At 40.7% G+C, this 13,361-nt stretch overlaps 1 protein-coding gene across 1 annotated transcript in view; it reads left to right on the forward strand.

The window, feature by feature from the left end:
• bmp2k (BMP2 inducible kinase) overlaps positions 1-13,361 on the forward strand; it is a 50,556-nt gene that overhangs the window by 8,280 nt on the left and 28,915 nt on the right. Inside the window, exons 2-3 of the mRNA XM_040155908.1 lie at positions 10,590-10,708; positions 13,155-13,260. Coding sequence (XP_040011842.1) covers positions 10,590-10,708; positions 13,155-13,260 — 225 coding nt within the window. The remainder of the gene's footprint in view (positions 1-10,589; positions 10,709-13,154; positions 13,261-13,361) is intronic.

Consider the following 13,361-nt stretch of genomic DNA (forward strand, 5'->3'; position numbering starts at 1 on the left):
TTGCTTAGCATCTTTGCAAAACCGAAGAGGTTCATGTAAACTCTGGGCGCAGGGCTTACTCCATTTCTTGACTACACCATCACAACCATAACATTTTGTGGTTTCACCTGGATTGACACCTGCCTTTCTTTAATTTTTGCTTGAGTGTAGAGTCATATTGACAAAAATTACAACAGTTTGTCATTGCAGTCTGGGGGTATTCTACTACTTTAGGCTTCTGCTGTTTCCTACGGTCATAAAGAAAGGTAGAGTCGATTGCACATGCTGTTTATTTTTCTGCATTTTTCTCACTGTTTCCAAAGACGCACCTGTACCTTGATCCTTTCCACCTTTCTGACCTTTTCACTGCTCTTTCCCCCAACCTGATGGACACTGTGTTTATCTTCCATCATTCTCCTTGTTGAAAACTTGCTTTCTAAGACATTTAATTCAAAACACAACTATGTCATAAAATTACTGTTCCTAAATGCTACACACACGTCACAAGAATTGTTTTGGGTTTTTTTTTCTTTTTTAAAATGGATATTTATCATTGGCAAGAGATTTCGAACACAGCATCCGAAAACAAAGGAGAAAAAGAAGGCACCCATTTCCCTCCTCCCTCTTCCTCTTGTATTTTCATTTGTATGTCAGGATGGTGTTGAATTTGAACTTTTTTTTCTCACAACTGCCCGTGTTGTTGTAAGATTTTTACCCTCATATATCCTTGTCCTTCAGCAGCACCTCTGTCTCGTTCCCAATTTCATCTTAGAGCTGCCAAAGCACAGCCACTTGTGTCTGTCGTTTCAGTTGTAAACACTGTTGAGGTAAGATGTATGAGAGCCGACTGCCAGAACCTTCCAGCTCACTAAGCCCAGAATGAAAAAACGTAGTCATTGCCGCACCTCCTCATATTACCTTATATAGACTTGTTTCTTAGAAAGACTTCTTGACACGCTTGCTGTCTTTTTAAAGTGCTGTGCGTTTTTCAACTGAATCAGAGTCGAAATGAAATTAATTGCTCCTGTGCTATGCAAACAGGCCAGAGTGGAAGGATGAAAACTGCATAAGGAGGAGGAATTGAAGTCCAGGTTGACTGTTTTGTGGCAGTTTTGTGAGGCATACCACAAACACTCTGCAGTGGTGTTCGCGGTTGCCACTTGCCAGGCAGGAGTTACTGCGTACACCAGAATTAAGGTGTGCGTGATGAGGGAGATGGGTCAGTTAGATTTGTGGTAGTTAAAATAAAACCGACAAGGCTTTACTCAAAGTTCTTCTTTCGGCTTGTATTCCCAACTAATATTTCCTTCACTGCCACTGCTGCTTTGCTGTTTGATTATTATTGTGGCTCATCTAAATATGCTTTTTTTTTTTAACAGACAGGATTGTTAGTAGATTTTAATACTAACCATGTTTATTCTTTGAGGTTATTATCAAGGCCATTGTTGTCACTTGGTTTGTTGTTAGTGCTCCTGGGTGTTTTATCAACAGTCCTTAGAGTCGTTGGAATCACCTGAGGCCAAGTATGCATGGTTGCTAAATCTCCTGGGAAGGGATGAAAGGACAGCATTGTAGGTGGGGGATGATAAGTGGTGTTGTAGACCTCCTCCTCCTTGGAGGGATGGTTTCTATACTGTTATGTAGATAGCGTTCTTCACTCTTCTTTCAAAAAACCTGGCGTTCCTTATCCTTCAGGTAGAGTATTAGTCTGTATGTATGGGTTTCCTGTATACTCCAATGTGGAGGCTCCTGTCCCTACAGAGTGTACGGCACAGTCTAAAAAAGCTGTTGTTCCCGCCATCCTCTTGTGTCCTGGGTCGTAATTTTGACCGACGTGTCACCCACATATCTGAACCAGTGGCTGGTTTTGACCAACCTTGACTCTCAGCCTTTCATCTAGCACCAAATTCCACTTGACCAACACTTGGTAAATGACAAGGTATCTCAAAAACCCATTGCCAGATTTCCATGAAATTTGCTTTTTGTTTATCATTGAGCCTCAGAGGATGTGACCCTCCGACCGTTTTTGTAGCAGGCGAAAATTTTCACTTCTGTACAATCTAGGGCTGGGTTTTACTTTTTCTGTTACTGACTGGCGTGTGTCGGTAGCAGCCCAGAGTAGTCATGTACTGAAAGCTGACATTAAATGTCTGGTCAGATTTGTAATCTTGTTTGCATACTCAAAAATCAGACAGTTTCTGATCCAAATTTTGCCACTTACACTGTAATTTATGTATACAAAGTTCTCGTACAACTTAGACCATATTTAACATTTGAGAAGTTTGGATTTTGTGTTTTGAATGAGAAAAAGGCTTTTGTACAAAATGCTTATATTCCTTAAAGGTGCTATATGTACGTTTTTGCTATCGCTAACTAGCCAATGATAGCAGGAACAGCTGTTTAATTACCAGTACTAGAAGAAACTTTGTTAGTTCAGTATCAAACTTCATTCCTTTACTCGCCAAGCGCTGTCTCCAGCGGTGGAAAGCAACACCAATTTTAACTCTTGTTTCTTGCTTCTGTTTCTATTACTTCTTTTCTTCTACGGAAGTTAGCATGCTAACCAGCTAGCCCTGGCCTGTCCTGTCTCCGAATACCACTCTGTGATAGTGAGTCACTGTACCATCCAGCCTGCCTTCAGTCCACCATGAGAGGATGAAGAAGTAGCTCGTAAAGGAGTAAAGTTTGATGCTGAACTGTCACCATTTCTTCTAGACTGGTTAGTGCTCAGCTGATAATGCTAACTTTGGCTATGTAGCGATAACAAAATCACACCTAAAGCACCTTTAAGGTTAAGTGTTGATAAAAGTAGAGTGTTGGTGTTGGTACCACAACTCAGTCCAAGATACAAGTCAAATGACCACATTTATGCATAATACTGCATAATGTACAAGGTATATTGCAATGAAACTATTTTGAAATTTGCAAAGCTACCTAATGAAGAATCCCCTTATATTCCTGCCCCTGTGACCACCAAGCTGCGGCCAAACAGATTTACATATTTTTGACAATACTTCATAACAGGAAAGAAATAGTGTGGCAGCGGTTGTTCGTGCAATGCTGTCCTGCTCAGACTCTGCACTGGTACTGAACAGATGTATAAGCCACTTGCGGGCTGAAAGTGACCTCTTCATTGTGAGGGAGAGCAGTGTGGTGCTGAATTCAGAGCAGATATACCTGTAATTGTGATGAAGAGAATCAGAGATTATATTTAAAACCTTTGTTTTGTTTAGTGGATGTTTTAAGAACTGAGTGTCCTTACAAGAGTAGGTGTTCCTGAAAGGTGATTTGAAAGGTTTCACAGAACAGAGCTTCATAAGATACTATCATAATCCATGAATCCCTAATAATTTTGATTCCTTAAAACTATCTCTTTCAGTGAAGATTTGAATAAAAACTTTGGAAGGATTTTTTCATCAGTCTCGTACTGATAAGGACATATTGATCCATATTTAAGAAAAATTCTGGACTCTACACAGTTATAGTGAAATTTGTGTCTTCGAAAACTCTAAAGCATTGAAGGGCGATCAGCACGCTCAGGCTGCTTATGACCAAGTGACAGTCCCGGGATTTGGAGCATTTGCCAGATTGAGGTTATCAGCTGTTTTCACCCTTCTGAATGCAGTCATTTTAGTCCAGTGTGCTTGCAGCATCCCACTACCTCCTCTGTGTTTAGGCAGATGGCCACCTTCACCTCTCAGTGTTTAAAAATATCTGACCTGAATCAACCTTGGTTATCTCCTTACCATGGCCATGCATACTAGACTTTGCTGAAAGAGCAAACTTAAGTGAGAGAGTTTTTGTAGCATTTCCAGTTTCCACTATAGTAAATTGATGATAGCTAACAAGTGTTAGTTACGCAGACTGCAATGTAATCTGTGCTTTTGTTTAATGCAAAAAACATGACACGTTAAAGAATTAATTAGCAATAAATTTAGAGTCAGAATCTGTCCATTTTCAAAGGAGATCTTTATCTGTCAAAAAAAAAAAGCCAAGGCAGGTTTTCTACCTTGAAAGGTCCAGAAGAATTGACAAGGTGGTGTGGTGTTCTTTGAGGAAGAAGCTCACAGAGTGCAGAATCTCTCAACCGCTTGCTAAAAGCGAGTGCATGTCTATTTTTAGGCCCACAACCTATGCCACTGATGCTTTTGAGTGTTGCTATAGTGTAACTTTTGAGGACTCAAGTGAAACAGATTAAGCAGTGTTCTTAACAGTCACTAGCCTAAAGTGGGTTACAAGGGCTTGATGTTTGCAAACTGATGTCTGTCAGTGCTTGCACGGCGTGTAAAATCTCAGGTTGGATGGTCTGTGTTTGGGCTGTAGATGAAAATAAGACATCCTAACCATCATATTGATTCATAGTATGAAACGGACAGATATTTTGCTCTTACATTTTGAAACATATGCATGCAGCTGCCTTGACATATGCAGGTTTCATGCAACTTAAGTTTCACACTTACCAAATGGCATGTTTGGCCGCTACATTAATCAGCCGAAGAACAAAAGTCCTTCCCGCATTAGACTGTATAATACCAAATCTCAAAGGATTTGCGTAAGCGCTGGGGATCAAAAAGTCATTATTGGTAATTAGCAGGAGCAGCTGGCACAGCACGGCAAACTGGCAAAGACCTCGAAACCTGTAAATGGAAAGCCATTTCCTACATTTACTGTGGAAAAATGGCACCCATTAGTCCACAAGAAGAATGCATTTCCACATCAACAAGACTAGGTAAAAACCTAGTATATGGCCAGACTATGTATTGTCAATGTGTGAAATTGAGAACATAGTTTAAAACTGTTATGGAACTACTGTAAACAACTACTTTTAAATGGAAAGTAGCTAAAGCTTGCTCAAAAAGTTGCTAAATGTAGCTAGATAACGTAATACGCTAACAAGCATATTCATGATGTCAATGCGTCATTTTTGCATTCTGCGTAGTGTCAGCCGGTTTCCAGCTGTTTATCTGTTTGCCTCTCTCCTACTGACTGTGCTCACATATACAGTAATTTAACACAGCTGGATTCCCAAGAAAGCTGTTCTCATGTACATGTTTTTCTGTCTCTGTTGTCAGAGACAAGAGAACAAGTGTGAAATAGTGACTGAAACATGGCCCATTAAGACATGTTAACCAGCAGTCAATTCCAAGCCATTTCCAAGCTGGCCACTAGCAAAGTGTGGTTTGTCTTGGATGTGACTTTATCCAAGTTAATGTATCATCTTTATTGTGAAGTATATTTGATCTGTGTATGAACGGTACTTCAGAAAGGGTTTATTACTGTCAATGCATATTAAGTTTCTTTTCAGAGTGGCTGATGATTACAACACTAGCAGCCTAAATCCTCAGGCCAACGTTGCGTTGAATTCAAATGATCAACAGTAATTAGTGCAGAGTTCTGATCTGTTGTTTTAGCTTTAGATGGAAAAGAACATATTTCGATAATTATACACTTTCCGCAGGGTTCCTTTTGAGAGTTTACCCAAAAGGGGATCCCTTTCCAAGTTTAATTCCTCAGAAATAAGCCTCACTTGAGGGGAAGTTGGGGAAGAAGACAAAGAGAAGACTTGAAGGTGAAGGAGGCACGGAAAACAGCGAATAGCTCCGCAAAGCACAACCTGTACTTCTCACCTGATTTTTCATTTTAATCATTTCAAGTAGAAAAATGTTATAATTCACATAACAGAAAGGTCATACCACTATTCAGATAACCAATTTTACTTATTTGAATTTTTTTGCCTGTTAAAATGAAGGTGAGAAATCCTTCACACTTTCTGTAATTCAGTGCAACCACATGCAGCTTTAGTTAAAGATACTTAAACTTATCTTCAAGCATAACAACTATGAGGACTTGTAGGGGAAGTGTTGTAGGTTCATGTTAGGGGATGGGGGCCTCCAGGAGGAAATACCTCACACTGCTTCAAATGTTCCCAAAAAGAAATGGCAGTTTCCCCTCTTAAAAGCACATCTAAGGCTGAAGGAGGCACTTCCAATTGAACTATACTCTTAGTTTGTAGCTTTTTAACAAGCTAAGACATCAAGCTTACTTTTTAACCCACAGCTTTATATTTTAGTAAGAGGCAGAGTGAAAGAGACGGAGTGAGAAAGGTCAACAGAAAAAGACAGTCGATGAGAGAATGGTCTGTTATCGCAGATGACATCATGCTTCAGAGGGAGAACATCTGTGCCTTTTGCCTGAGCAGAATCTATAAACTATTACTTAATCCTCTAATCCTCCCTCATTTAAGCATCCCACTACCACTTCTGAAGTTTTTTTTTTTCTTGGCTATATTACAAGGCATGCTGAGTATCTGTTTTGCATAGGCTGTTGAGATCCACTTTCAAGCCTCTTCCACAGGCTGTCATGTAGGCTGCCTGTGACTGTCCTAGTTAGTCAGACTTTGCAGTGATGTCAGGGTCCCTAGCGCTGGATGCAGGGCTGGGGAAAAATTCTCCAGTAATTACAGCCCTTGCTCAGTACCAGGCTTTAATGTCAGTATCCGTCTCCTTTCTTCTTGGCCTATTGAATCTGGGGTTTTACTCCCAACTGTCACTGACAACTGACCCTGTCCCTATGGTGAAGTGCTTCTTTTCCCCTCTCCACATTGCAGCCAGCTAACAGACAAGCTGGAGGTGAGGTACAATAACAGTGAGATGTGACTAATTGTCCATTGCCATGTTTCACTGTACACATCGTCATATGCCATGTCAGTAGACATCGCCCAACCCTAATTTTTATTTGTATAAAAGAATTAATTTTCAATACAGCATCCAAAGAGATACTAAAAATAATAATTTGTTATCAGAGTTCACCATGCTGCAACTGTCAATCAGATATACATAGTTGTATGTAGGTGTCACATCAACACAGATTTGTAAGCCAAGCAGGCTGAGAACCATTTGTCCTGCACTGACAAGAGTAGTTTCTGGAAAAAAACAAGATTTGGTTTTGAGAAAACATTTAGGAAGACACCTGGGTAAGTGATCTGATCGATCACTGGGATGAGATCCCCCATCTGGTGTTTTTGTAGACTGTGTTTATGAAACACAGTTTCAGTTTTCATAAGTCGTTGATGTCAAGCCTTGTTGTGTTATTTCTGATACACCATTGCCATTAGAAAAAACAGTTCTGTGGGTACATGAGCATCCCAGTCATTGCTCTTGCCTAGCCCAGTTTGTTTTTTGTTTTTTTTTCTTTTTTGAGTCTGTACATATGATGGTATTTCCATTCCCCACTCATGCACGTCTTTTTTTTTTTTTTTTGTAAATGTTTGCATCCATCCAGTGTCAGTTAGTTGCAGACAGCTTTGTTATTGTCATTGGTTGAAGCCAGTTGCCTGTACAGTGAGGGACATTTTGTGTTGTTTAGGGGTCCCTCATTTGTCCAGCAAGTTGGTATGCTCGGCACAAACCTTCTACAACAAATCATCCCATCAAGAGCCACTCAAGAAGATAATACACTCAATAGCGTACAACTTCCGTGGCTGGCATAGTTGTGGGACGCAACAAAAGGCCCAAGGTGGGGATTTAGTGAGAGCCTGATCTTGAAACATATGGCCCCAGTCAGTCCAAGAGCAGTCCAGCAGGCAGACATGAAGCATTTGGTAGGATGGCCTGGGCTGAGGCCTCTGTCTTCTCTTAAAGTTCCAAAAGCCACCTCCCCTCCGGAAACACAACACAGGATGCCAGGGTCGGTGAATTAGTCAGTTTCTAACGACAGACAGATAACCCCTAGAGACAGGGAATCACTGGAAGGATTGTCAAGAATTCAGTTTGAGGATGTGCCTATATTCTGTGAAGTCTAATGAACATTACGTGACTTTTGTCACAAACAGCTTGAGTTGGCACAGAATCTTTGCTTGTATCTGTCATGTTGGGTCATCTAGTTCAAGCGGTTCTAAAACACATCTTGACCCTGTTGTGGGCGTCCCAGATGCTAATGACGGAGAGTTTGGTAGGTTATTGTAGACAAACAAGATAGTTTTAGTTGGAGCACCATGGAGATGCATCCAAGACAAGAAATGAGCGGATTACTTGTGTCACTGTTAGATCTCTTGGAGAGGCATAATCTTGTAATCAGTACACCTTATCTGAGATCACTTGAGTCATTTCGGCACTTCCAAGTGAGCGTGAGAACAGTCTGACAAAAAATGTCTTGTAGTCTGCACTGGGTTTAGGGCAACACAGTGGAAGTGGATTTTGCTGTTAGGATCTTAAGTGTAGCTCCCCAGTTTGTTCATTTTTTTTGTTTTTCAGTGAAGGCTAGCTGCTCCCTTATCTCTTGTCCATGCATTCTTAAACAGCCTGCTCTTTTCAGCCTCCTGGCTCTTTGCCCGAGCAAATGGATTTTGGCTTGTGAAATCTGGTATCCGGTCTAAGCAACCCCCACATCATCTTGCCTACATTGTTGCCTTAAGTTTGATCTTTACTACGTCTGCATCCTACATCTTTGTGTCAAAGAAGCACATAAAGCTTAAGATTTGCATAAGATGACACACAATACATTTTTCCTTTATACGTCAGGGTCATAAAGCAGAGTTTGCATCACATATGACTGAGTGTCAGCATCCTGCTGTTTTAAAAGCAGTTCTTTAACAAGACTGTGTCATTTGATTCCGTTTTCTGCTTAAAGTTCACTCCCACCCATCCCCAAGTCGCTGGATGGCTCTGTACTCAACTGCCTTGTTACAGGAAATCAGTTTAAGTCCAGTACATCAGTTTGGAGTGACCATCAAGCTGACCTTAGTGCACAGCGCCGACCAATGCAAATCAATGAACAGCATCCAGTAGGTGTAAACAGCTTTGGCTCTTGTACTTTGTCTTGGAAGAATCTCTGTCTCCATTATATCTTGGGGATATAACTGCTATGGAGCTCCATTCATACATGCAGCAAACCTTGTCTTGTCTTTCTGTTACATTATTTTGACTAATTTTAATTCATTTTTCCCACCTGCATCAAAGATATTTAAATTTATTATCAGTTATTATCAGTTAATTCACACACATTTCTGTTCCTGTGTTTTCGTGTCCTTTGCAATGAGTTTTTGATATCTTTCTGTGTATTTTACCCATTTCAGCAGCATCAGCATATTGTTTATAAGCTGCTTGATGTGTTGTCCAATCAGTAGTAGTATTTTTATTGACTTTGTTCAGTTTTTATTGTTTTTCTATATGACCTTGTGACTGTCAGCAGTTGAATTGCTAATCTAAGACCCCAGTGGCAAAAAACTAGACGAGACAGAACAGACTACACCAGACCCAGTCAAAATGAACTGTCACTTGGATGGTTCATGGTGGTTTCTCATTTACACTATCGAATAGTCTTCCTCGCTTTATTGCCACTTGCAGCTCTGCTATAGCAGTTTGTCTTTTGTCTCATTAGCTTCCTGTTCATTCCTCTGTACTGCAGAATAGCGTCAGTCACCCCTTCTAATCTGATAATGTGTGCTTCACTAACTCTCACTGTTGTGACAACATACAAGCAAACACTATGCTTCAGTTTGTTTATGTTTGCTTTGCCTGACTTTCAGGTCCACTATCTTCTGTTTACTGTCCCCATGGGAACACACAGGTTTAGCCTGCATGAATTATTTTGTACTTGAGTTTATTTTGCACTTCCCCCATAACAACACAACTTCTGAGATTTGTTTAAACGTAGCGTTGATGGACTCTTCAATGAAGGCCTTTGTGCCCACTGGTCACTTTAACGACCCGCCCCTTCTGCTCATTCCCAATCCAAACCCATGCTGTTTTTCAGATGACTTAAAGTAACTTGTTAGAGAACAAGCCTGCCATTGTAGATCTTTTCTTTCTCCTCTCTGATCGGTGGACTTTGATGCCCACCATTCAGTGACTCAGTGAACCCCTTCTAATGAGACACAGGACTGTTCCGTCACAGTGCTAGTGTCCTTTCACCCAGAGACGGACACAGGACGGTGACAAGAGCTACTGGCACCCAGCTAAACACCTTTGTCTTTGTCAACACAGTCTACCCCTACACCAGAAACCCCATGTAAGACCAAAAATCCACTCACCCGGGCAGTTTCAGCTTCATATCTCATTCTTTTAAAACCTTTCTTTATTTTATAAAGCAGACAGCTTCATTTATTCCAGGATTAGACCCAGTTGGAGTTAGGCCAATGCAAGCTAAATGAGCGTAGACTATTGCCCATGAGATGGTAGTTAGCTGATGTTAATATTTCAGCTTTTGAAAATTCTGCGTATGTCTGTTTTCCACTGAGCAGCACAACTGGAGCGCTTGTGCATGAAAATATTCATTGGGAGCTCAACAGAAATCTGTGTGGGGAAATGAGATGATGTCGGGAAATTGGTTAGTGTAATCTAACCATGTACAAGTAAAGTACATGGTTAGATTAGACTAATTTAGTTAGATTAGACAAATAACATGACCCAAAGATTATTTTTCATGCAAGGCAAAGAAGCAAATCCTATGTGACCATTGCCAAATTTACTCTCAATTGTCAATAAAAAGTTTCTCCCACATATTATGTCATGTTCTGAAGCCTCAGAACCATTACCTTTGTGAAGTAATTCCCATTTTTGAAAGACTTAAGTATGCTGATGTAGTGCTAACTTGTCACTCTGTTTTTCCAGGAGGCTTCTCAGTGGTGTTTCTGGCTCGTACGCACAGCGGCGTCCGCTGCGCTCTCAAAAGGATGTATGTCAACAACGTCCCGGACCTGAATGTCTACAAGAGAGAGATCACTATCATGGTTAGAGCAGCATCACAGTGTTTGGTCGCTGTGGTTAGAGATGTCATCTCTCAGCTCAGCTGAAGTCTTCCCGCTTGTCTTTATTGTAAAATCTTTATTTTGAATATGCTCATTGCACATTAGTTTTTATTGACACTAATAAAATCATGGAACAGGAAATTAAGATATATTATTACCTGTGCTTAACTATTATATTCCACTGTTCCTTCCAATCTTTTCTTGGCTGGAAAACGGATTCCTCTCACTTTTTGTGCACAGAGGACTTAATTTGATCTCGAAGACGCTGTGCTAATAATCTGAAAATTTCATGAGGGCATTATCGGTTTTCAGTCATTTAATTTAAGCAAATAATTCCTTTATCAGATGGGACACAAGCCCTCATGAAGACACATGCTCTCACAAAGCAAGGTGCATATAAATGTCATCATTCAATCTCTGTAACCCATCCTCTTTCTAGCATTCCCACGCCGGAAAGAGCAAAAATCTTTTGGCTATGTGTTGGGTGACACTGTATTAATGCACCCGGTCCGCTGACAAATACGTTTGAGTTATCGCACAGACATGGTACTCGTGATTACAGCAGATTATTCAAGGTGTTTTTATGTCATTCAAAGTTAAATATTCTCATTTATTCTGTAACCTGCCAGACATGGAAGACTCGGGCAACAGCAGGTTTCTCGTCTTGAACGTTTGACCCCAGTGTGTCAGTGAACAGCTCACTCTGAGCTCTTTGGCCAGCTTTGTGTGTCTGTTGACTGCCTCATCAGCTGGAACAATGTGTGATACTCACCCACACAGACCCACACACACTGCTGACCTTAGACATTGACACAGTTCTGGCCTTTTGGGACATTGCCTTAGGTGTGTCGGTTTCCACAGCACACTGCAGTTTCTCTTCTCGTGCTGGGATTGTACACCCAACAAACACAAACACTGATGCTTTAATGCAGTGAATTAATCAAGTTGAGAAATATTAATGGAGTTAAGAGATCAGCATGGTGTAAGAGCATGAAAGAATACAAAAAGCATTCTTGCCACACAGTAGCTTGACTGCAAAGACGAGGCTGGACTGAATTCAGCTGGATGGTGAACTTTTCGGGATGTGTTCTCTAAGGATGCAGTCACCAGCAGTATTTCTTCCTTGGTCTTTTGATTATTTGGACGGAGTTTCCTTAGATTAACTTTCCTTAGCTCATACAGAGTAAAACTAGGACAGGATTTTCTTGCCATTATAAAACTTAAGTGCAGTGCTTAAGCATTTTTATACAGCGCCTAAACCGAATGAATGGAAAAACCTTTTTTTTTCTTTTTTTTTTCTGAACCTTAGGTATAAAAAAGTGGGGGCTGTCCTATATTTCAGGACTAGATAATTAAGTGTTCATTCATTACAACAGATTACAACGGTCTTTCACAGAGCGTTGCATTATGTGGGTTATTTGAAGCCTCATTATGCTGCTAGGCTATTGAGTGTTTTCAACACAGACTAGAGCGAGTCTCTCAGAGTTAATCAGTCTTAAAAGTGTTTGGTTAGTCCAGTTTAACCTGCAGGAGTTTCTGAAGGCTGGTGTACCATGTTCTGCTGCTACAGATGAAATAAATTCATGATGAGTGAAAACTTGGTCTTAACGTCTTCTGACGTCTTCACTGCAAAAATAAACCACAGCGACAGATTTTCTCTCTGGTTTATTTCTGCTCAAAAAGACAGTCTGAAAAATGTTAACTGTCAGAGAAAAATATTTATGCAAGAGGAATGAGAGTGAGAGAAGAATCAAGCTGCTATAGTCAGTCAGTCAGCTGACTAGTGGCCACTGGGAAAGTGAGCTGTCTACAGACGTCCAACTGAACAAACATTTTGGTAAGCAGCCAAACGCGGTCACATTGTCAGATGGCTATCGTAGGAAGAGAAAATTGTAGTTCAGGTCCATTCCCTGTAAGTTATTTTGTATGACGCACAGTACAATCATTCACAAAATTCGAAGTATTACTTCAGCACATAGCGCTCACTTCATCATTGAGCACATTCCCTTTTCTTCTTGCTAATGCCTGAGAGTACTGTGAAAGACAACCCGTGTTGTGTTTTTATAAATATTGAATTGGTAATGGTCCAAAATTATGTGAAAAAGAATATTTTCACAGTGCACAATGCCCAACTCGCCAGCCCCAGCCCCATGGAAGCCACCATAGCCCCTAAGCCCTACAGAAACCTTGTGAAAAACCCTGCAGGAGGAATTGTAAACAAATGTCATAGGGACTCGCAAGGCAAAATTTAAGCCTTTATTCTTTATTCTTTCTTGCTGTCCGCCCTGGTAGGTTATTGGCAATTAAATTCTAGAGATGCACAGCTTCTGTATTAAGTAGGGTCTTCCTTTCTTCCTGTTCAGTGCTTTTTGAATACCTCCGTACCTTTTCTGTCCTGATAACTCCAATCTTTTCATCCCGTTTGCAGAAGGAGCTGTCAGGCCATAAGAACATTGTCGGCTACCTGGACTCCACAATTAGTGCTGTGTCAGACAGCATCTGGGAGGTCCTGATCCTCATGGAGTACTGTAAAGGTACGGTCTCTCTGTTTGTAAATGCACACGTTCTGCAGCCATAACATGACCAACACGTTTTCTATTATTCACATTTCAGCTTCATTGAAGTTGTGGTTTCT

The sequence above is a fragment of the Xiphias gladius genome, chromosome 19 (assembly GCF_016859285.1).
Source record: "Xiphias gladius isolate SHS-SW01 ecotype Sanya breed wild chromosome 19, ASM1685928v1, whole genome shotgun sequence".
In the NCBI taxonomy this organism is placed as follows: Eukaryota; Metazoa; Chordata; class Actinopteri; order Istiophoriformes; family Xiphiidae; genus Xiphias; species Xiphias gladius.